The sequence below is a fragment of the Convolutriloba macropyga genome, chromosome 2 (genome assembly GCF_964194025.1).
Source record: "Convolutriloba macropyga chromosome 2, txConMacr16.3, whole genome shotgun sequence".
NCBI classification, from domain to species: domain Eukaryota; kingdom Metazoa; phylum Xenacoelomorpha; order Acoela; family Convolutidae; genus Convolutriloba; species Convolutriloba macropyga.
The window spans coordinates 24,476,030-24,501,664 of record NC_134469.1 but is presented as its reverse complement, the minus strand read 5'-3'; the positions used below and the strand labels follow the sequence as shown (position 1 = coordinate 24,501,664).

At 34.6% G+C, this 25,635-nt stretch overlaps 2 protein-coding genes across 13 annotated transcripts in view; both read right to left on the bottom strand.

Moving 5' to 3' along the window:
• Positions 1-25,635, bottom strand: part of LOC142358508 (large ribosomal subunit protein uL23m-like) — a 486,669-nt gene that overhangs the window by 181,927 nt on the left and 279,107 nt on the right. The window lies entirely within an intron of this gene.
• LOC142358345 (uncharacterized) overlaps positions 1-25,635 on the bottom strand; it is a 52,885-nt gene that overhangs the window by 15,092 nt on the left and 12,158 nt on the right. For 6 of the 11 annotated variants that reach the window (XM_075409790.1, XM_075409766.1, XM_075409776.1 and 3 more), the window contains 3 exons: positions 15,020-15,414; positions 14,556-14,685; positions 8,283-8,540 (listed from right to left, as the gene is read on the bottom strand). In XM_075409790.1, the coding sequence (XP_075265905.1) occupies positions 8,283-8,540; positions 14,556-14,685; positions 15,020-15,414 (783 nt within the window). Of the gene's footprint in view, positions 1-8,282; positions 8,541-14,555; positions 14,686-15,019; positions 15,415-17,871; positions 17,895-23,367; positions 24,389-25,635 lie in introns of those variants that run through there. The other 5 variants (XM_075409808.1, XM_075409797.1, XM_075409783.1 and 2 more) reach the window with 4 other exon arrangements.

The window sequence follows — 25,635 nt, the reverse complement described above, 5'->3', positions numbered from 1 at the left end:
TCTATTTTGACCGGAATGATTATTTTGACAGTTTATAAAGTAATCAAATGAAATAATCACTTGTGACAAAAACTTGCTGGAAATGACGCCCAGACATTTGATGAAAAAGTTTGGGCATCATGTCAATTCCAACAGAGAGCCACCCGGGTCAACGATCATACAACTTTCTTTGATTTCGTACTAGGTCATATATGAGTCTTAGTAATCATACTAGGTCATATATGATTTGTATGAATTCTTGGCAGTCATACAAGGACAATATATGATTTCCTAGAAATCATACAAGGATCATACAAAAAAATTCAAAGACTAAAAACTGTATAATTTTGATTTTCCATTGAAGTTGAAAAAATTTCTTGGATCTCATACAAGGTCATATATGACACATAATACATTGACGGGTGCCACAAAATCCCGTATAATGTAGTCAGAGGACTTATTAAATTATTATGTCGCATTTGCAATCCACATTTGATTCTTGTTTTCGCTAAAAGAATAAATTTGTGGTTCAAACATATTCAGAAAACGAATATGACGTGATATGCATTTTTTTCTTGATTAATTATTTTTATAAATGATCATTTATATGTATAAACTGGCTTCAGAGTATGTCTAAAATTTTGTTATTTGTTTGGACTTACTCTTTTATTTTGTGCCCAACTTGCAATTAATATTGTACGTTAGGGTCTTTTGGCGGATCACAATGTGATGCCGGGGTATCATATATGTGATGCCCTACCGAATCAAAACAAAAAAACATAAATGTTTAAAGATTTTTAAAAAATAGATGTATGATTCTTGGTATTCGTACTAGGATCATATATGATTTCTCGGTAATCATACAAGGATCATATATGATTTCTTTGGTTTCATACAAGGATCGTACTAAGAAATCAAGTATGGACAGTATGAAATCATATATGATTCTGGTATGAAATCAAAGAAACTTCAACCCGGGCAAACATCAACAGCAAAAGTAGAGGCAGTTCTAGCAGCCTATATGAAAACAAAAACTTAGACAATAATGATTTGAGAAAGAGGAACATTATTATTATTCGACACAAACTGAATCTGAGGAAAAAATATCATAAAATACATTTATATTAATTTCCTAAATCTTTCAAATTACTTTGATGTCTCTCATGATTCAATTTTACTCTTCGCATACCTCTCTTTGATAAATGTGTTATTTTTGTTACTTTTTTGCAAACCTCCCAGAGTGAAAGTATTTTCTATCGTTCATTGCACACCGTGTAAATTTTTTTAAATTCAATTATCGGAGTTTTTAATCTGCAGTGTCTCGACTCATGTTTATGATAGGTTCAAAAATCAGTTTCCGCGATACATTTATTAAATGAGTCAGCATAAAACTATCAAACACTCTCTCTTTTTCTTGTAATGAATATTGACACAATTTTTCTCGCGGCTGAAATTCTAGTTTGCATAAAAATACCCGGCTGCCAGTTGATTTTCTTTTAATTTACACACATTTTTGTGTGAATCGTACAGAAATCATATAATTAAGCCCGAGAAAATGCGGTGTTTTCGTGTGTATGATTTCTTACCCGTTATTCAACAAGAATATTTCAAAGTGAAGTCACCAAAAATTATTATTATCAATAAAAAATTGGCTTGGTACCCGATTTACGGGCGGGGATAACTTAGTTCACTGACTCAAACATGACCAATTTGTCGGTTATTGATAGTGATAAAAGTTTTAGATGTTGTTTTCTTAAAGCGTATTCAGCTGTTTCTTAAATAAATGGTTATGGGAACGTCCAATCAAAGTTCGCAGTATTATGTTTTTGCATAATCGCATTTACGTGCTCTACAATTCTCACCGCAAAAAATTTGCCCAACTTTTTCATTTAAGACCATTCAATATTTGCTGCTATGAAAAGTTTTCCAGCAGAACCGTTTCGATTACAACTTTTGTAAGACTTCCAACGATCTGTAAATTTCAACTCACGCACTTGCAAGATTGTAACTTCTATTCGCCATTTTTAGACAATTTCTAACGAGTAAAAAAACTAATTGAGAGCAAATTGTGATGAATAATGCTATCTTTATTTTGATAATCATTTTGAGAACGTTTTTTTTTGTTCAACCCCCATCTCCGGGCGCGTCTTTGAGTTTGTTTCCAACACCCTGCCATTTGGCCGATGCGAAAACTATACAAGAATTGCCATTGTTCTTTTCCTGCATCGGACTCCTATTATCAACTGGGTTTTTGGAATAGGCATACCTGATTTTTCGGCCAACTGAATTGCTCAACTTATGAAAAGATAACTCCTAGACAAAGGATGTTATTGGAAAATTTCTTTTGAAAACACCTCTTTTAGTTATTTTCAGCATTTATTATTTGCTTCGCTTCGTTTCTTTATTCTTCATTTCTATCGATCTCGCGTTTCATGTAAATCCGTTAATGATTACATATTGACTTCCCTGGTCAAGCTCACATGTATTCTTACAAAAATCATGCCATCAAAAACTGGCAAAAATCCAATCAATATCTTTGATGGGCTAGAAGTAAACGAAGAGACTAGAACCAGATTTATCCACTTTTTCCTTGATGATTTGTCATAATACAGTATTGAGTGCGATGCTGGTAATAAATACCATCCTCTTCCTTAATTATACCGGTCGAATAACTCACTAGTTATAACTAGTTATAAGAAGGCCTCAGTCCAATCTGGTGCCTCTAGCCAATATGCAGCACGCAGTCGGTGTGAAATTATCAATCGGACTTTTTAATAATTCCGGCCGGGTTTCCAGTCCTCTGGGAGCAGAAGAGATGGGGCAACCTAATTTGGGAATAATGAAGCGGGGCTAATAAAGGAGAGCGCCTGAGAAGGGCTGGGTGGTCGGATTAGTAAAGAGATAAAGTTGGCTTACTATTCTCCCTCATATAGGGCTCTTCGTGAACAAATAGAATTTTATTTAGAGTTTATGCCCCCACTCTTTTTGAGGACAGGAATTTGATTTAAATATAGATATACTAGTCTCAAATGCAAAACCAAAAGGATATAAATAATTCAATCTCTTTGAGGTAAATTCTCCAAACCATAAAATTAAATTGTGAGTTTTAACTGTATAACCAGCAGGGCAATAAAATCGTGTTTTACCGACTTGAAGGTATTTTAACCATGCATTAGTACTTTTGCCGACGAAAAAGAATTAAAATTTGACCGATTCTTGAAAATTTATCCAAAATTAAAGTCATCATTTTTAGTTTGAAATGATTGGCATGTATTAGACCTTCTTCTACGTCAAAATGGGGAATGCCGAGTTTGCTGCAGCATAATTTCGTTATATTATTTCATATTTAAAATTCCATAGTAAAAAAATCGAACTCGGATCATCGGCTCATCAAAAAAACTTTCATCCTTAGAGAAACTATGGCGCAATATGACGATAATAAAGAGATGTAATTTTTTTCCTCAAAATGAATAAAAACTCAAGAGACAAATAGACGAGATATTCAGAAATCTTTCCGAGAATTTTACAAACACACCTGCAATATTTTTCTTTGTAAAGGAAAAAAGCCAAAATGACCATTGTTTTAATCTAGATGGCCACAATTGATCAAATCTGGACCTATTGTGCCACATAAAGAACTCATGTCGAGTTTAAGGAAATCAATTCTTAATTGGAAAACAAATTTGAAGCGTTTATAATCAATGATTTCATATCTCCGTTAACGTTTTTAGTATTATTACTCTTAAAGTTGTCTTTTTTTCCATTAATTTGATTGAAAACATTTTATTGCAAACTATTGTTAGTATTCAAATGCTCGCATTGAAATTTCAGTAGGGAATAAAAAATCTTTGTTTTATTTCTAATGCAAGAATATGGAGATAATCAAAGCTTCTGTCTCAATTATATCAAAAAGGATGTCTAACTCAACAAAAAAATAGGATAATTATACCTCAAAATGTATAACTTAATCTTGCCAAAGCTTTAGATAGGCAAGAGTTACAATCATCACCAACAAAAGCAATTGTTGTATTTTTTCATACAGGAGAAACAGAAACCTTATTCAATTGTTCCGCCTCTGTCTATCATCACGAGTTACAATTTACTATGTTTCCATACCGTTTAAAATTTAAGGTTCCTCTTTCGATTATCTAGTCGATATACTTAATCTGCGGAAATCAAATATTCACATCTGGTTAATTGGTCATTGGCTTCCATAATTCATCTTGCTGTGTTCCGGTATCCCTACCAGTTTTGAAAACATTTGAAAAAAAAACACAATTCTCTTGTTTTTAGCAGCCTTTCCTTGCAGATTTTTCGTAAAAAAAACCAATGTGTTTTGCTAATTAGGTCTACCCAAATTTGGAAACAGTACTTAATCCTGTAAAAACTTTGTAACAGTTTAAAATAAGAAATCTGAAATCTGCACCCGCAGAATTTTTCTTCTCAAGGAATAAAAAGAAACAGTAACAATTATTTTAATCTAGACGGCCACCATTGATCAAATCAGGACCCATTATGCCGCATAATGAAGGCATGTCAATTTTACTGAAATGAATTGATAAATCTAAGATACATTTGAAGCTTTTATAATTGATGATTTTGTATCTCCGTTAACGTTTTCATTAATATTACTCTTAAAGTTGTCTTTTTTCCTTAAATTTGATTGATAACTTTTTATCGCGAACTACTGTAAGTATTCAAATGCTCACGTGAAAATTTCTTTAGTGAATAAAAGAATCACTGTTTTATGTCTAATACAAAAATCTGGAGAAAGTCAATGCTTCTGTCTCACTTATATCAAAAAGGAGGTCTAACTCAACAAAAAAATAGGATAATCATACCTGAAATTGTATAACTTAATCTTGCTAAAGCTTTAGATAGGCAAGAGTTACAATCATCACCAACAAAAGCAATTTTTGTATTTTTTCATACAGGAGAAACAGAAACCTTATTCAATTGTTCCGCCTCTACCTACCATCACGAGTTACATCTTACAATTTTTCTACACCGTTTTAAAATTAAGGTTCATCTTTCGATTATCTGGTCGTTTTACCTAATCTACGGAATCCAGATAATAAAATTTGCTCAATTGGTAGTTGGCCTTCATACTTCACCTTGATGTGTTCCGGATCCCATCTGTTTTAAAAGATTTGAAAAAAACAACAACACATTTTTCTTGTTTTTAGCAATATTTTCTTGTAGAATTTTCTTAGTAAACAAATGTGCTTTGCTAACTAGGTCTACTAAAATATTGTAACAGTTAACCTTGTTTAGCAAAGTTTGTAGTTTTTCAAGTTAACCTCCTTAATTAGGACATGCTTCATAGTATATTGAATTCAAACGTTTTGAGTTTATTCAGACGTTTTGGCTTATTCTTTGAGTGCAAGTTTGAGTGAGATTATTTATTTTATTATGACCACAGTTTTGTTTCTTTTTCAGTTGTCTACCGTATTCCATGATTGTATATGGACCCGAGCTACTTCGATAACTTCCTGTAACAAAAAGAATTATTTTTGTTGTTGCAACGCTTTGTATTCAAAAAATTGCAAAAAAATTTTCTCCCTTCATTGTCAACTTTTGAATAATTTCTGTTCAAGGTGATGAACTATTTTTTCTTCAGCGTCTCGTTCTCACACTGATTATAAAGACTGTGTGGTTGTTTAACTTTTCACAATCTTGCACGGGAGTTCTCCACAAAATGTTTATAAGTTTGATGAATTTAGTTGTTTTCTACCAAACCAGATTTTTTAATCCACGAAAGTTATGATCTGCTAGAGGGAGTTTAAAGCAGAAACGAATGCGCCAGCAATGTGCGTTTGGAAATTTTTTGTGATCTATCATTAACGCACACTTCCATCTCGGTTTTAGCGTGTTAAATAGTTGCTAAAATCATTGATGTAAATATATTTTTTTAATTCAAAAACTCTATGGCACAGAAGTGGGCGGCACCCATGTGATAAACCAATGCTAAAATGGAGTTTATTTCCAAATAATGTCAAGGTGACTGGCTTCGTCATCTAACTCCGGTTTAGATGTTTCTCTTGCATGACTTGATTTGCCGAATTGATATGCCGAATCTCGCAAGATTAACATAGTTACTCTACCTTCAGCCGCTCAAAAACACCTATTTTTAAAATTCGTTATTTGCAAAATTCTAAAAAAATTTATTATCAAAACACAATTTTTTATAGAAAAGCTACAACAAAAACCTTGTTGATTTCGATTCCAGACAAGTTGATTTCAATTTAGACAGGGGATCCTCCATACTAAGTTTGATGCAACTTGAATAATGCCTTGATTGGATGAGACACCACTGTTTTTATAATGGGGCATTAAGAGAATGTCAAAAGTCACGTATGAAAAACTGACTTTATTCTTAGGCAACAGAGACTAAACACCACTTGGCGCGTGAAATTTCCAAATGAACCAATGGACTATATTCCGTCATTTGGGGCAGCAAATACAATTTAGTTTTCTTGAGGTCATCGGCTTTTTTCTCAATTGCAACGAGTTCAGGATTATTTAAAGCTTTAGAATATCCAAACAACGCATCCCCTTTCTCTCAAAGGTCTAATTTTTCCAGCATTATAATAATCTTAAACAAAAGTTATAAAAGAAAGCGGTGTTATCATGAAGCAACTTGATATGGTTTGACATCATTCAGAATTGTCAGAGAATTTTCAAAAAAATGAGTCAGTTGATAATTTAAAAAGCTCAAGATTTTTCCCTAATTTCTTGCGTTTTTTGAAACTCCATGGGTGCTTCCAAAAGCGGAACCCGTGCGTTTGGGGGAGGGGCCATGTCATCCAAAAGGAAGGGTCCTGAATCCCTAACGGGCGGTGGTTCAAAAGTCTCAGAAGCAGCAGCAGGGATATCCGGGGCGGGGCTGGGCGGATCACTGGCCGGTGGTAGTACCCGGGTCGAGAAAAAAATTGGAAAAAAAAGGTAAGCGGTGACAAGTTTTTTTCACCGCAATTTTCGTACCTAACTTTGCGGTGAAATGAGGTGAAATCATTTAATTTCACTACTATAGTAATCGGTGAACTTACAAACATAGCCGGCAGATTGCCGGAATAGCTGCGAAATAGACTTGCGTGCCGTAAAATACAGATAGAAAAAGATACAGAAGTGAGTTGATAATAGTTATCGCCACCGCCTATAAAACTTACAAGTTTATTTCAAAGGAGGTTGTTTTTGGGTGTAAAAAAATTTTCCCTGTCGAGTCTCGAACCGGGGATCTCCGGATTAACAGCCAGTCGCCTTAACCACTCGGCTGTCGGACCATACAATCTTTTTTCCTACAATCAACTTTGTTTTAGGAACAGATTCTGTTTCTGAATAACCGCAATTTAGGTCACGCAGAAAGCGTGAAATCAAGCGCAAAAAAACCATTGAAGCAGTGACGAGACAGAATGTTCTAGAACAAATGTAAAACGAAAATGAAGCGTCAGACGACGAAACAAAAAAAACCAAGAGCACCGCAATATAGCTACGCTCAGCTTACAGCTTCGCAGCTATAAAATTACACTGTATTTCACTGCCCGTACAAGGATTCGAACCTCTCACCCTCTGCATGTCATCCTCTTCTTCTTCCACTACTCCATCTCTCACGAAAGTTTAGCATTTTTGTTTTGAACATAAATCAAATTTACTCTGCTTTCTGTGAAACATGCACGATGAATTTTCGTAAGATTTGCGATTTTTAGCGGTGAAATTACATATTTTAGCGGTGAAATGTGGTGATTTTTTGTAAGTTCACCGCTTACTATAGTGGTGAAATTACAAAAATTCACAGCTTAGAACAAAGTGTCAAAATTATGTAACATTAAGGGGTAATTTTAGGGGGGGGGGTTAAATCTGCTCCACAATTGCTCCCTTACTCCCCATAAATTTCACCGCATTCACTGCTGATCTCACACAATTTTAACACTTTTTTTCTAAGAGTTGAATTTATGTAAGTTCACTACCACTAAGTTAAGCGGAGAATTCATGTAGTTTCATCGCAACCTAATTTGGTCACTTTTTGAGAGCGGTGAAATTATGTAATTTCACCGCTACCAGGCGATAATTTTTTTTTCACCGCATTCACCGCCTGATTCATGTAATGTCAGCGCACTCTTCGCTTATCTTACAAAATTTTCCGCATTCACCGCTTATCTTACATAATTTAGCGTTGAATGGCGATGACACCTCGACCCGGGTGATGACGAATATTTGTCAAGTGAAAAATCACATACAGAAAGACAACAGGAGTATTATAACTGCCAGAAATTTTGTTTGAGACTAATTAATAATGCGCATACCTAGCTGTTTAATGTAGTAATCCACACCAAACGTGTAATCCAAGTTGCCCCCCACTGATCCGGCAACCCCGTTCTTGTAAGCGACCCCTCCCCCTCCACCCTCCTCGCTGCTGCCACCTCCGCCCAGCATGAGTGCCCTGCTGGCCTTGGCTGCCTTGGAGATATCTACTGAGATACGCAACATGAGAACTGTGCCTAGGAACTGAGGAACTGCACCCACGAGGAGAAGCAATGGAGTCGACATTGACATGTGAAGACCTGTAAACATTAGTTGTCGAGAAATAACGTGATGCGCGAGGATGGTAAATTAAGCGGGGTTAAATATTCTCTAGCCCATTATGAGGTCCGCGACCCGAAAAATGCATAGCATAGGTTGGTCGGACTTGGGTCGCAGAGAGGGGGTAGGTGCGACCGAGCTCCTAGTCTGGGGAAAGTCGGGCCTTTACGCCTGGGCCATAATTGAGGTTGGTCTGTTCGGACTCGTCCATACCTCAGCTCGATTTTTCCATCTTGCCTATAGAATGAACAGATTGTCAGGCAACGTTAATTGTTCTTACATCAAAATATCTTACAAGTATATTAAGCAGTAATGAAATAAAGTAGAGGCTAAAAAGGTCACCCAGGACTTAATTCGGTTCCTTCCTATCATAGATCCCCACCGGTATGAATAAATAGACACCCCCTTACCGCAATCTTATATTTTCATTAGCTGTGCCACAGATTTTCTAATCTCACGAACCTGGGGGCTACATTGCGGAAGTCTCAATGAACTATCATGAAAAAATGGATATCATCGGAATGAACTTAACAGGAGTGCAAATAAAGTACTATCGGAAAAATAGTATAGCTCAAAGAAGTTTATTGAAGAGAGGATTAAAATACCGGAATGAGAATGTCTGGACAACTTTTGTCACCAGAAGTAGGTAGTCAAGCGGGACCTTGGAACTCGCTCCGCCTAAACTTTTTTGATGTGTTAGAGACATGAAGGCTACGCTTGTCTGTTCTTGTGTTAAAATATGGCCGTAATGCTGCTATAGTTGTGTATAGCCTGAGGTTGCTGACGAAATTCGCTTTAACACCTTTGTTTAATAAATTTAGTTCGTGCAAGTTAAGGCTACTTCTGTTTCTATTGGAAAGAAGCAAAAAATTGTTCCTGGCATGTCATTTGTTCCTGCCAATTAGTACCAAAAGTGCAAAACGTAGAGAAATATTACATCAAAACTTGGCTGCTTTAGATAATAATAAACTCTTGACTGTGGATTTCAGCATGTGGACTCCAGAATAAGGCTCGGTAACAATTAGACAAAAAAGGATAAAAAACAGCCTAAGTTAAAAAATTGGCTTAGATTTTTGAAAACAATTAATTTCAAAGTAATGAAAACCCATTAGACAGCAATTGAATACATCCAACATATTTATGATCACCAACATCTCTATAAGAAGGCATTAAGACCAGTCATTATTCAATTTTTTATGCGGTTACAAAAAGGACAACAAATCGAGACAACAAACAAAAATTCAATTAAAACTAGCGAAAAAACGCTGTAAAGCCATATTTTGCCCCTCAAAATATGTTCATTTGAGCCCTCCTCAAACGCCATTTTTGTGGTATGCGACCTCACATTAATGAGAATGAGTAACAAGTAGACAAAAAATGGAAAAAGGGCCAAATTAAGTAATATTTTTGTATTTTTCGAAAACAATCATTTTCATATTCATGAAAGTCATTAGCTAGAAAATGAAAAAAATAGTAAAGTTCGTTTTTTCGTCCGTCGAAAGCGCTTGAGATCTGTAACTAACCAGAATTTCTCTTACGTATACAAAAATAAAGTCAAATATAGACAAATTCTTTAAAAACAAAAGATTTTGTACGCTTGCACCTTCCCTTGACAAAAGTAATGTAATATTTGACATGTAATCAACGAGACTCGGTAAAAAAATAGACAAAAAAGAACAAAAATGCAAACTTAAAAAGTGTTTTTTTTTCAAACAGTTGTTTTCAAAGGCATGAAAATCGTTAGCTATCTACTCAAAAAAGAAAATAAGCTCCTTTACTTATCCATGAAGAGCCAATGAAACCTTTCATTATACAGGAAATTTCATACGAGTAAAAAGACCAAGTAAAAACGACAGTTGAAGAGAAATGTATAAAAATCAATTGAACTCTTAGAGAAAGTGTTACAAAGCAGATACAAACATGGTCTATGACGTTAAATATTTTAATGTTAAATTGTGCTGTACTTTAAACGCAAACATTGTAAAATCTGAACTGTCAATAATGTGATAATGTGACAAAACGAGCCAAAAACCATAATTATTTAAAATACGCCATAATTTATTTAAAAATCAAACAATTTTAAAGACAAAGCGACCATAATCGTGCGAGTAAAGAAAAACTAGAATCAATAATTTGCAACTGCTTATGAAATCAATTGCACCTATCAACAGTGAGCTTTGATCTGAAAGTTCTGATCTTTATTTAAAAAAAGATAAAAAATTTAAAAAAAGAGCAACTGATTACAATCTCAACTATTCTCTGAATGTAAGAGTACAAGATTTAATGAAATCTGCCATGCTATTGCTTTTTGTCCACTCATAATACCCAATTGTTTCGAATATTACAGATCAAGATCATTTGTTTGTTAAAGAACAAAAATAAATGCAGCCTTTTTGACAATCATAGAATAAAATTAGCAAAATTTCATATTTGGACTATTCTCAAAGGAAGTGGAAATAGTACTCCCTTGTTTTGTGGTTTACAAAGGTTGTGCTAAGTGTTTTTGGGTGTGTACTTGCGGCAAATTTAATCCAAGTGGATTAAGGAAAATTATTTTGGTTAATTTTTGAGGAAAAAGGCTGAATTTTGAAATACTTAGCCAAAAAAAACTAAATCAAAAAAATGTTTGTGTCTTTAAGAACAAAATCAATAGCATTATTGTTAACAATTTAGCAAATTTAGAACATTTACGCAAAAATTCCCAAAAATGTGAACAAAAATAACGCAAATCGGTCTAATATTCAAAAAATTGGTCTAATATTCATAAAACACGACAACTCGCGCTAGAAGGTGAAATTCAGATTATTTTCAAATTCCCTCTTCCAATCTGGAAAGGCTTATAAAAACAAAACTTCAATCCTTGATAATTCCTCGAAGAAAACGAAAATCAAAAAAATCTTTTCAATTTTGAATTCTACGCTGGACCAGCTTTTTAATGATACCACTCAGAACTCTCTGCAATGAATATATCAATCGCTCAAAATTGTCTGAACAAAAAAACTCATTTGAGTATATAGTTCCTCCCCCCTCAAGAGGCGTTGGAACAATGAAAACTACAATTACAACTTTGAGATTTCAATGGAGTTTATTGTAAAACTCTAGATCTAATCTAATTAAGAGCATGCATGTCTTAAAAATTTGTTCACGTATTATGTCTTTTGGTAAAATCAGATTGACGAAGTCTTACAATATCTTGAAAAACCTTCTCTAACTGTTCCCAGTCCTCCTGAGGGGGGAGGAACTAAGGAGTCAAATGGTTTTTTTTGTTCTTTTTTAGTTTTTTGTGGTTTTTTGTAATTTTAACCGATCGACATATTTATCGGAAAGAGCTTTGATTGGTAGCATTTAAAAGCTCGTCCAGCATATAATATGGAATGAAAAACATTTTTTGTAATTTCATTTTCTAAAATTAGTTTTCGTGATTTAAATTTTTGTGAATATAAGACATTAAAAATTGTCCGAAAAAAACTGCTTTAGTCAACTTTCAATATATTTGCCGTAAGTGTACAACCAAAAAGATTTAACGCAAACTTTTTAAATTGCAAAGGGAGCTAGTCCTACCTCTATTTCCATTCAAATTGGCGTGAAATTAAAATTTTGCCGATTTTTGCTAGCTCTACTCTATGATTATCAAAAACACAGCATTTACAACAGATCTTTTTACAACAAACTATCTAGATCTATATCATTGGAAACATATGAGTGTTCTTAATGAACAAACAGATATAACATGGCTCAATTCGTTGAATCTTGGACTCTTACATTCCGAAAATATTTTGGATTGTTATCAGTCGGTTTCTTTTTTTTTAAAAAATCGATCGTTCTTTTTTAATTTAGTTAAAGAACAGAGCACTTCAAATCAAATCTCACTGTTGATAGGTGCAATTGGCTACCTAAGCAGTTCCAAATTAATGTTTCTAGTTTTTTTTACTAAAAAGCTTTTGGTCGTTTTGACTTTTAAAATTGTTTGATTTTTAAATAAACAATGGTTCATCGAATTTTTCCACCATTTTTCTCTTAATTTGGTCAACTTGTAGCTTAGTGTCTAAAAATAAAGAATGCTACTTCTTGCTTTTTTCCTACTGATTTAAAATTGAATGGTGGTTTTTGAACTTATGGTTTTCTGACCTAGATACAACTAAATTTAGTTTTGTTTTTTAATTTTAGGCATTGGATCATTCTTCACGTTTTTCTCCTCTTTTTGTCAAATTATCACGAAACTGACAGTTCACATTTTACATTATTGGGTATTAAAATAATGCAAACATATAGAAACATAGAAAACATATAGAAATCGTTGAAGGCATAGGCTATGTTTTTAACTTCTTCGACAGCCCTTTCTCGAAGAATTGAGTTGAGTTTTTTTTTACATTTTTCTTTAACTGTCACTTTACTTGGTCTTTTTAGTCGTTTTAAATTCCTTGGATAATGGTAGATTTCATTGGCTTAGGTTTCACTTCTTTTAGTGAGAAAGGAGCCTATATTCTGGTTTGAGTAGATAGCTGTTGGCTCACATGATTTTGAAAACAATTGTTAAAAAAACACTTTTTAACTTCGCGTTTTTTCTTCTTTGTCTGTTTGTTACCCAGTCTCGCTAATAACAGGTCAAATATTAAATTATTGTCGTCAAGGGAAGGTGCAAGCGAACAAAATCTAGTGTATTTAAAGAGTTCGTTATGAATTTACTGGTTTCGACTTGAGTTTTTTTTGGAAAAAAACAATTCTTTATTTTTGTCTATATTTGACGTTATTTTTGTATACGTAAGACATAATCTGAATACTTACAGAGCTCAACCGCTTCCATTGGACAAAAAAAACGAACCTTACCATTTTTTTCATTTTCTACCTAATGGTTTTCATGACTTTGAAAATGATTGTTTCCGAAAAGTACATAAGTATTACCTAATTTTGCCTTTTTTCTCTTTTTTGTCTATTTTTCATTGGGGGGTTTTCTATCTGTTTCTCATTTGGTAGACATTTAAGCTAAAAATGCGGATGAGCTGGGTCGGAACTTTATGTGCGGACGCACATTACCGAGCCTCCTCGTTGAATTAGTACTTATCAAAATTTTCACACCTACTCAATCTCTGCTCGCCCTTCGTAGATTTTGTCATTTGGATCGTTTTGCTCATTTGGATAGGTGGTGTAAACAATCAGAGTACTACCTTGAATGCTTGATTGATTAGTAGGGGGCTTTGCTTCAACTTGGCTTCACCTAGTCTCAACTCTGCCCGGTGCAATGACCAATTCAACGGTGCAGAAGTTGGTCTTTATTTATTCCTTAGAAAGCAAAGAATAATCAAGGTTAATGGGGACATGAACTCATTTAATTCATTGGGTTTTCACCTGCATCATCATGCGTAGATAAGAATGATGTTAATTAAGAAGGTCTAATTTGCGGGTGAGGGTGAAATGCTGCATTAGTAGTTGCGAGAAAAAATTGAGGGGATATTAGGGTTAAATGATGTAAGAGTGGGTCTGCAATGAGCTGAATTGGCTTGCACTGATGGGACAAAGGATAGGATATAGATAGATGAATTGGTAAGGTTAAGTTAAGCAGCAGTGGTCTTCAGGTCACACTATTGATTGTAGGTGTTACCTCTAGACAGATGTTATGGGTTCAAGGCTGCCCGGATTAAGAATGGAGCCATACCAGGGCAGAACGATGTAAGAGTGGGTTGTCAAGGGGTGAAATTATCGAAGAGAGTAGTAATGGCGGACTTTTGAGGCATTCTTTAAATCAGAGCGCCACTCTTAAAGAATTTTACCCCCCCCCCCCCCCCCCCCGGCAACCCATCGAAAATTAAAGTCCAAAACAATGTTAGAGTTTTGTGTGGCATTGTCCAAAAATTTAAGTCCGTTGGAGCCACTCCCCGCCCCCTAGAGCTCTTACTCTCTTTGGGGAGCAAACAATAGACATGGGTTGTGTTTTGTTACAGTTTAAGGATCGAACTCAATGAGAGTAAGTAAGGAATATATTTGCATGATGTGGTAACCTTCATGGCTAGTGTGTTGGGTGCCTGCCTTCTTGTAGTCGAACACCTCATTGGCAGGACTTATGATCATGACAATGTGGAATATTGAGAAGACACACACCCCACTGTACAGGTACACATTCACACTCGACTGAAACAACACATACAGAACCTCGCATATCACTTTCAAAATGGAAAGATTTTGCGGTTGCGTCCATGGAGGTTGTTAGCTCAGCAAGTCAGCGCTGACGCAGCTTGCCACTGTATGAATTTGATAAAACGCACACTATGTCGGTCATAATCTAAATTAAATTTTACAGCTTTAAAAGCCGAGAAATACGATACAAAATTTGTAAGAAAGCTTGAATATTGTGTGAAAAGATTAGAGGGTTATAAGCAACCGATTTTTTTACACAATACCAAAGATTTCCGACAATTTTTATCACATTTTTTGGTTTTAGAAGTAAATTGATCTTTTGGAATACCTTGTAGCCTTTGTCGAAGAAAGCTGCTGCCTTCATTAAAATTGCAGGTACAACAATGTGGTAACAAACAGGTGCAAACATTGTCATCAAGTACAGGTTCTCCCGGATTGAAGTCTGGACCAGGTCGAATAATTTGATCACGAACAAAGACAGTGAGACTAGAGACAAGGCTAGAAGTGTGAACATAAGAATGATAATTTCACTGTTGAGGACATTGCTGAGTTTTGGGAAGTATATGATGCTGATGACGTTCAAGGCGATGGCGACGCAGTCTATGGTCCCGAAGGTGTAGGTTGCGGGGTGGTAGTTTTCAGTCATGACTATGGAGTAGCTGTCGATTCCTGACTGTGTGTTGGGGTTGGATCCCTGTTGGTCTGAAGCAGAAGCACACGCATCTGAATAAAAGTGGTACTGATGATTTCACACCTCGAAGATCGAGGCGGAAATCACCTGAATTTGGCGCTAATAGACTAATTGAATAGATTCTATGTAGACGTATGTTTAAGTTTGGCGGTTTCCGTATTGCAGCCCAGGTTTCTGAAGAACATAAGAGATGTCTGTTGGAACAATTTGCATGCCAAGAGTCACGTACTACTTGATACTGTGAAATATCATCCCTAAGAACTCATCAGATGAGCCCATCTTGATAATTGTCATACGGCCCATAGAGAAGACAATTGTCATACGGCCCATGAAAAGACCCTTATCAAGTAAAATTCGATATGAAGGCTCTTTTCTACCACTCGGAGACATTTTTGATGTCAGATGTACCAAAAATATTTCATTTTGCGGGATTCGTTAGACATGAAAAATTGGTCTAAAAATTTCATGCCTTTCAAAACATCATTCATCTTGCTTAGCAAAATGTTTATGGAAGAAAACCAAAAAGGCAACGCAAGCACAATCTGAAAATTTTCAAATACAGGATTTTTATTGGGTCTAAAAAGTAATAAGGTTTAGTTCGGTTAAGCTGAGCAAAAAAATAAATTTTTAAGTATATTGGTTCAATTTACCATTTAATTTTCCTTTAGGAACAATCGAGTGAAAATTGTGAGTTCAAAATAATATATATACAAATTTTTTGTAATCATCCGTCTGAAGTACTCAAACTTTCGTCAACATCAGTTAGTGAAATAGCTTAAGTTGATCCACTTGGTAAAGGACCTCACAATTGTAAACTTCACTTGTTTTGTCATTTAAATGGTAAGGTGGGAACAAAAATTGTGTTCCACTGAAAAATAAAATCGCGGTTATTCTAGTATGATAAGACAATTAACCTTTAATCCGTGAGATATTTTGGTTATAAAAAGTCACGTTTCTTGAAATGTCGAAATTCAAAGAAAAATGTTCATTTAGTACGTAAAATATATCCAGCAAATCAGAGCCGATCAGTATATTAAAGAGGATAATTTACGGTGGAAAAATTATCGTAAAGTAAGCTTTCTGATTTTCCAAAAAAGAGAGAATTAGACATTGACATTGACAGCTTAACACTAGGATTTATTGTCGGACAAGTTCCATATTGCAGCATGATTTTTTTATTTTTCGTTCTGTATTAAAGTGGGTCCATAAACATGAGCTCCAAAACAGCATTGAAAAAATTTTAAACAGCTTCTTTGAAAACACTTTTTTTAAACTCTGTTTCCCAGCAGCTATAAAACTACATAATAATTTCCATTTAACGTTTGAACAATTGATGCCGGATTGAACCTATTCCAGAAATGCGACCAGTACCTTTATTGAACGTGGAATAAACAGGTTATAATAGTGCTTCCAATACATCTAAAAAAAACAAATAAAAATTAGTTGAGAATATAGAGCAATTCTATTTTTTTTTCAATTGGAATTACTCTTATTGAAATGCTTTATACTTTTGTGTCAAAAGCAAACCCTTCATTTTTATTATTGACATTTTCAACATTACTGGCATCAAAATACCAGCAACCTTACCTTCAAAATAAATTTCAATTTCGATTTTGAGCATTTAACATTTAATAGCTTAAGAGGGAAATGCAAAGATTGTTCTTGTCTGACAAGAAGCGAAATTAGGAGACCGATATAGGAATTAAGGTAACAAAACGATAATTAAAATCCATTTTGGAAAGTACAATCCTAAACCCTTAAACGTGCCAATATGTTCATACCGGTTCTCATTCTTTTCACCCTGATTCATTTAACCCCGTGTAACTTGACCGCATATGATTCAACCCCTCTTTCATCTAACCCATCTACCATTTAACACCTCAATCATTTCATCCCGCCGCAGTCGAAAATAAAGGCACGTTTTGTCGTAATTTAGCGGATGGATAACTTAATCCCATGATCTGTTGTGATAGTTTCTTATCAGGTACCACGTGCCATTGAGACATGGCCCTGGCCCGCGAGGCATGGCCAAGTGGTTATTGTACTAATTTAATAGTCCGAATTTTGTAAAATCGGGGTAAAATGATACAGGAGTCAAAGGATAATGAGGTTAACGGATAGAGGTTTGAATAAATCGGTGTGAAGTGATAGGGGGTTAAGTAAATAGGGGTGAAAAATTGGGACACCATACATACCAATGAAGTACCTGGAGAAGAATTCAATTCCAGCAACAATCTTACAACAAAATTGGAATAACTATGAATTATCTTTCAAGATTTCTCGCAACATTCTTGCAAGATTTCAAATTTTCCGACCGCCAAGGTCCATCACTAATTCAAGTATCATAGCTATTAAATTCGTTGAAATCCATCCTCCTTACTGTAATGAAAAAAATATTGGGATATGAAAACCCAATTTTAAGCTAAAACCAGGGCAAAATGATAATACTCGACCTTGCAATAGCATATTCAAAACGTAAGATAACTTACCGTTGTGTTAAAAGCTTCCGAAATACTTTCAAACCAAGTTGGACTTTATGAGCAATAAAATTATGTTATTTTTATTCCAGACTTTCTTCAGAACCAATTGAACACGCATTTTCTAGTTAATACGCACCAAACGAAATTTATTTATTTGTTCATTGTAAATGTTTTTGACAGCCGTTTCTTTATGCTTTTAAGTTGGATAGGTCTTGCTGGGGGAAATGTGTTAAAAGGGATTAATAAATCACGTATGGCCAGCCAGACAAATATGAAAGGGGTACAAAACTGGCTACAAACGTGGGATCAACAAATTCAATGAATCCAAATGCGATAGCAAACTTTTCCAAGTTGGTGACAGATTGAATCCTTGGCCATTGTCAGTCAAGACACGTGAACAGTTACAATTTCCCTGTTTACTTTTACTTTCCAGTCAAAACCTTGGATTAGTACATTACATACAGACAAGCGCATTTCAAAAGATAAGCCCAATGCATATTACAGACAGGAGTACAGAAATATAGACACAATCAACAATGGAATTGCTAAAGATTATGTTTTTTCCTTGTCTGTCTGTCAAGGATTGATAGGATCGAAAACCGGATTAGGGTGTGTCTCTATTTCGATCTTGATGATCAGAAGGGGGTGCATTAATAAGCGGGGAGCAAAATTGGAGGGGGTGGGGATGGTTAATTGTCAACATTTTTCACAATAGTGTGATTGCATTTACATGTAACCATGAAAAAAATTTGTTGAATGGTTTGATCCGACATTTTTATAGCAAAAATGTTTGCTAAATTTGTCAAAATTCAGTCTTTTTTCATCAAAAAGATGGCACCAAAGACAGCCCAATTTCTGTATTCTTGCCGGAAATAGATACCAATGAAGTGCTTCCTATAAGAGTGCTTTGGAATTCAATTTTTGCTAACTTCATGAATTTAAAACAATCATAATACAAAGCAGTTTATTTTTTTGACATAATGAAATTTTTTGCTGCCAAATTGTCTTTTTCGTAGACATTGGAACAATTACTTATTATTTACGAGCTCGCGACAAAATTGAGGCAAGTTTTGTTTGTATTGTGCCTTTTGAAAATCGAAAATTATTTTGAAATATTGGGGTGGCGTTGTTTTATATATATTTTTTCTAATTTCCGTATTTTAATGTTATTTAAAGACCAAATAGATTTCCCATCAGAATTCAAATATTGACAAATCATAATTACATGGGCATGTACTGACAAAATTGGCATATTTTTTGCGCTTTCAGAGAAAACTGTGTTTTTAATCGCATCAAAATTGTTTTGTATATTTTAATTGAATTCTTATTTCGACCGCATTTGCTGTTCTTTTTGCAGTCTCGTAGCCTGGGTGTATTACAAAACATCCAATTGCCTTCCGTGGGGTGGGGAGTTCAATTTTTTAAACGCTTCCGTTGCTACCTAATGGCTCAAATGACATTGATTATATTTGACTAAAAACGTTAGTAGCTCTGGAACTTTGCCCCTGTTTCTTAGTTTTGTTAAGCAAGAGATTATATTCATCAAGAGCAGATGGTATTTCTCTCTAGTGAATTAAAAATTATCTTTTTTATGTATATGTTTAACGTTATCATGACTTTTGGAAAATTTGCTTGATAAATATGTGAATTTTAGAAGTTTGCCAATTTATCAACTTATTTGATCAGAACAACCTTAGTGGGGGACGGACCATATGCTCAGCTGTTTTTTTGGTCAATCAATTTTGGCCGATTGATATGTTCATCGTAGAGAGTATTGTGTGGTATCATTAGAAAGCCTAGTGCAGCGTAAAATCTTTATCGCGGTTTAGAATTCTGTGAACGTTAGAATAATACCCGTTGTTTATGTTCACGTTCTTCATAATTTTTTTATCAATTTTTCGTCAATTTTGCTAAAGTTTGTCAAAATTTTTCACAATAATGTGATTCGATTTACCTATAACCATGAAAAAAATTGTTGAATGGTTTGATCCGTGATCCGACTTTTTTGGGAAGGTTTTGGGAAAAGGTTTACTGAATTTGTAAATACTCAGTCTTTTTTCATCAAAGATGGCACCAAAGACAGTCCAGCTTCATTAATTTTGTGGCTCTGGATCTTTGCCCCCTGTTTCTTAATTCTGTAAAGCCGCAGCTTGTACTCATCAAGAGCAGGTAGTTTTTCTTTCTGGAGAATCAAAAATTCATGCTTTTTATGTATAAGCTTATGGCTTCATGGCTTGTATACCACGAGTCTCATGTAACGTTTTGATTATTCGGCTTCTGCCTTCTTTTTGAAATCTTTCTGAGTTCTTGTCAGATAATCAGATTAGTGACAAATCTCATTGTTCTTTGTGTTACATTTGAAGTGCAATTGAACCTGTCTAAAGTGATAAGCAAATAGTTTATTGACTATCAAATTAATTGCTGCCGCAAAGGTCCATATGCTTTCAAGAGAAGAACAAGTTTTTTTCCTGAGGGTATTTTTTAATATCGCTATGGGATGCTATTTTGATGACTTTTATCTGGCTTTATCTAATGCTATTTTGACTTTGTTAATCAGTGTTTTTTAAATGACTTGTTAATAAGTCTCCTTGTTCTATTAATGGCAGGTGCGATCAGCTCTACAAATCGTCATTATTGTTTGCATTTAGTGGATTGTGCTTGAAACAAAATTTTCTAATTCAGTTACCAATAATTTTCGAGCAGTATGTGTAATTTTGATAGTTTTCCTTCGCTTCCCCATTTTGTCCAATTTTGAGCAATTTGAGGTGCTTATGAAGCGTAAATCGCGCATTCCACAATTCCATGGATATTTTCCTTAAATCTCAAAACTGTTCAATATAAGTTGCCTGAAATTATCGAATAAAGTTCCAACTAAATTAAAAACAAGCACGATATTACCCCATGCCGATGTTAATTTATCAAGGAGACTGGTGTTAATGTCCACTTAATGAAAATTGTTTTTTCATTAAGTAATCGGATCTTTTCCATTTGTGCCCCCACCTTAGTGGGTCCGTATTATTTGCAATCCCCACACGCACGTGACATACGTACATATTGATTTTCTATGTAATGGCTTGATTGATCAACAAAGTCTTGATCCGTAAAAAAACGAGAGCAGGAGCTTCAACCATGCAATTTAAGTCTATCACCCCCTGGAATAGTCAAGACTTAGATGATTCACTCCAAAAAAACAGGTATAGCTGCATAAATTGAAAAATCTAAGCCTAAATATTATACCAAATAAACCGATAAACCTAGATGTTGCTTTCAAAGCTCTCTAAGATAATTCAGTAGAATTTCAGATGAAAAAGCAATAGAAAAAAGTTAGAAAAAAGTTAGAGTGTAAGGGTTAGAGAATTCTCTTTAAGGCTCTAACCGTTTGTAAACATATTCGCTAAATTGTTTCCAAATTAACCGTAATGGCAGACCAGAAATTATAGCCAAAATCAGAAAAAAAGTATTGAGAGGAACGAAATATAGAGTTTTTAAAAAGGTGAAAAATAAGATGTGTGCGAAAACTGTCCGTAGTTTTGAATTTGATTAAAAAGACGTGTCTCGTTTAGGTCTGTAATGTCTGAGGCCTAAATTTTTCTTTGTTAAACATTAATCTCATACCAAACATTAAATGCGCGCATTTTGTTTGCTTTGCGAATTTTATACTTCTTTGAGTTAACTGTATGACATTACGAGGCAAATGCCCGAGAAGTCAAATTTTAATAAATTTTGTGTTTTGTTTAATCGATTTCTCAAAAAACGTGTCCCCCACTTTATAGTCTTTATTTGTTCATATACTTCTTTTGATGACGGGATTTAACCCTTTTCCACATCTTTGAAGGTGTAATTAGCCTAAAACTTATTTTCACGAATCTTTTTTTTAATAACTTGAGACGAAATTCAAAGACTTGATGGTTCGTGTAAACAATGATATGTGTAGCCGCAAAACTGCTAACTGTCCTGTTAATCTGCAATTAGCATCAGTTAAGTTTTTTTTCATTTCGGTCTAATTGATATTATGTTAGTTATTTGGAAAGAGCTACTTATAACTGGTGAGTTATGGCGTGTCATAAAGAGACAAAAGGTCTCCCAAGTTTTTAGGCTAGCCACGAAAACACGGTTTGTGAAAAATATGAGCTCATATATCCAAATTTTAAGAAAAATAAATAAATAACCCTAGTGTCAGTCGATTACGCACACACTTGCAAATCTAAACTTAAAGGATTGTTCGTGAAAAAGTTGAGCAGTGAGACTTGATTTTTTTCTGCTGTGCTCAGTTCCCGAGCTAACTCTGTTGGCCTGATTTATTATTTTAACGAAGCAATCGTTCCTCGCACAATTTTCTGAATGTTTGTCTGAGGGAAAATTCAAATTAAAGAAACGTTTAATTTCAGAGCATGATATCTACACAGGGAACATAACTGATGTTCCTTGTGTAATAAAATTTTTAAACCTGAAACAATCTACAACCAACACGACGCAAATCACTCCGATGAATACATGTCGCCTATTTACTTGAATGTGATTTCTATCGTGCAAAATTGAAAAGAAAACTTTGTGCTAGAGAAAATTCAAGGCAACTTTATGAAGAATGTTGATGTTGAAAAAGGATCAGCAGGTCGTGGTAAAGAAGTTTTTTTGCGAAATGCCTCCTAATTGCAAGTCAACTTTTATGTTGTTTTCAGTCATTTTATTAACATATGTGTTTTTAACATGTGAAGCTTGAATTTATGACACTGGCAGAACGCGCCAGAAGATATCTTTTTGCTCAAGACGAACAGAAATTTAATACTTGAACTAAAATTAAAGATGAAAAAACAAAAACTTCACAAAATCAGAACACACAAAAACTTCAATTAACGAGACCCTTTCCAGGAACTGCTTCACTTACCTCACTTTTCTAAAAAGTAAAGCAACGAAATTTTTAGTTCATAAATTTCAAGACCGCAATTTTATTGTTGTTTTTTAATCGAAACTGCAGGCTGATTTTTTTATCGTATCTTTGCTATTTTCATTTCTTTTTTATAAGAGCAATAGTTTATGAATGTGTCAAGTCTCATAATAGAGTGTACAAAGGGTCCAGGAAATAAACCCCCACGGAAAAAACCCCACCTAAATTTAGATAGGAAATAAACCCCCACGGAAAATAACCCCCACGGAAATAAACCCCCACGGAAATAAACCCCCACGGAAATAAACCCCCATTTTAAAATTGAATTTCGGTTGTCATAATTTGTTCGGTAGTGATAGTTTCATATCAAGTCCCACGGGCCGCTGAGGCATGGCGGTTTCTTTCCGCAACCGTTTAAAACATTGATTCTGTATATCAGAATATTGAAATTCGCTAATATCAAATTGGACGCTAAAAATCTAAATTCAACTTTTGGCCAAGTATCAGCACTTGCTTCCAATCTGAACGGGAAGAAAAGGGAATCATCTGGTTAATTCGTTATAATAAACTCACTGAATAATAACTGGCTATTTATTTTCGAATGAACTTAAATTGTTAACCGTCGATCATTGTCTGTACATTGGGTTTGGCGAAGTTTGCACCCATCGCTAGATTTTTATCCAGTCAGTCATAAATGCCACGGAAACCCAGTACACTTGTCTAGACTGGCCCCTGCATTAAAGGCACCATCTAATTTTAAATTAAGTCTTATAGATAAGATAAACTAGACTGTAACTGTCGACTTCACAAACAAAACTTATTGCGCATAACAAAATAATTGTCAATAAAATTTCGATAACTAACACGTTCGAAAGGTAAACAAAGTTCGATTGCTAAAAATGGGAAAATTTACAAAATAATGATATCTAAGCCTTATTGACTAGTGCAAAGTTTGGAAAAATCAAATTTATTCGTTATTGTAAGCGTATTTTGGAGTTTTAACTTTTGGTGCTGAAAAATGAATAACACTTAGTGAAAGTTGCTTCGACTTCACCCAGAGACTTAGCTCTTTTTACCGAACTTCAGCTAACAATAAGTTGAGAAAGCCTATATGGTACTCGTAAAATATCTTTATATATACTCATAGAACAGAGCGAAGTTGGCTATTTCAGTTTTAGCGGAAATGGGCTGTTAGAAACAGTATGTACGCTTGAACAAATCTTAGTAACTACCCGAAAATTCGGCTCTAATTAAAGGTGAAGAAATAAAAACAGGGGTAACGGTTCCAGTAATTTCCTGGTTCAAGGTTGTGCGAATTGCTCAGATTTATGAATGCGTGTTGTGAGAATGCATATAACATGTTAAAACGTCACCACACATGAAAAACAATTATCAATCATCACACGTGATTGCTTTTATTTCCCCCAGATTTTGAACCAAAACGAGCTGATTGCCCAGAATTTTGGGTTGTTAGCGATAAGTTTAACAAAGTTTCTTTCGGTGAAAGTACACTTGGTTCCGGCGTTTACAACTATCTTGAACTGTTCAGAACCATAGCGATCTATAAATGATTGGATTAGGAGATATAGAAACATATAACAAGGATTTACGGTTTCTGTTTGAAGTTTGGCTTAAAGCTCTCTAAACCGCAAACAGAATTTTGAAATAGCCAAATTAAAGAAAAACGTATTTAAATTTAGTCAAATCTCGGTACCGATTTAATCTTGACTTCTAAGCGTTTTTCCGCTCTATCCGCAATAAGGAAACGTTGCAATAAATATGAATTATCTAGTCCTTTCGGTTTGACGAGAGATTTAAGATCAATTTCAGTGATAAATATTCAATTGAAATGAGGTATTACTTGATATTTACTCTCAATTTTAAACAACTTGGAAGGATAGGAATAAATTGGCTGTATAAATATTCGTTCATTAAGCTACCTATAGAAAGCTTCTGAAAAATCTTTGACTGCTCTGTTCAATTGTACTTGATTTAGTATCAATGCCCAGAAGCTAGTAATTTAACAGCATCCAGAACCATTTTGAAAGCAGTCGCCGAAAGATTTGCAATCAAAAACTAAAATCTTCCAAATTCTACATTTATTGTCTCTAGTTCGTCCAAAAGAAATAATGTCGTACTCGAGGGGCAAATATCGACTGTCAATACAACAACTTCACAGATCTTACCACCGAACGGAAAAAATCAAGACACGGCGGAGTTCCTCGTTGAACTGCATACAAACCAAAATAATTTTTACAGATTTGAGCTGGTAAAAGGATAATAAAACGATCATAATCCATTGAAAAGGGTGTCAGATGTGAATGAATCAAATTTTTTCTTGACCTAAGTTCTCGAAAACTATTGGGTTTCTTATCTTTTCCAGCTTGGGCACTCAAAAATGGTCGTGTTCAGACATTGTCAGTGACAGCTTGTTTTCCATTCAACGGTATCTCAATTGAGCGTTCATTGCCTCCCCTTTTGTGTCAAGTTTTCGAACATTACCTTATTATCGTAGAAGTAAATTGGAAAAAATTGGTGAACAATAAAATTTTTCTTACAAGGAAACAATTCTTAGGGGATAATGGAAGATCAAAAATCTGAATATTTCATCGAGACGAACTTACTGTGTGGGGATCAGTTCAAAAACTTAAATAAGAGTTCAGCAAGTAATTGGTCCTTGTACCAATAAGAGACTTGATGGAATTTAGTGATATCTATTTTTTGGAAACATAAAATGGTCCGTTTTTGTGCACAACTTATAACAATCTATCTCAGTGGCTAGGATCAAAATTGGCTGGAAATCGAGAATGATTTTCAGCCATTTTGTCCGATTAGATAAAACTAGAGGGCGGTAATTCTGAAAATATTGTTTGTGACAACTTTGATTA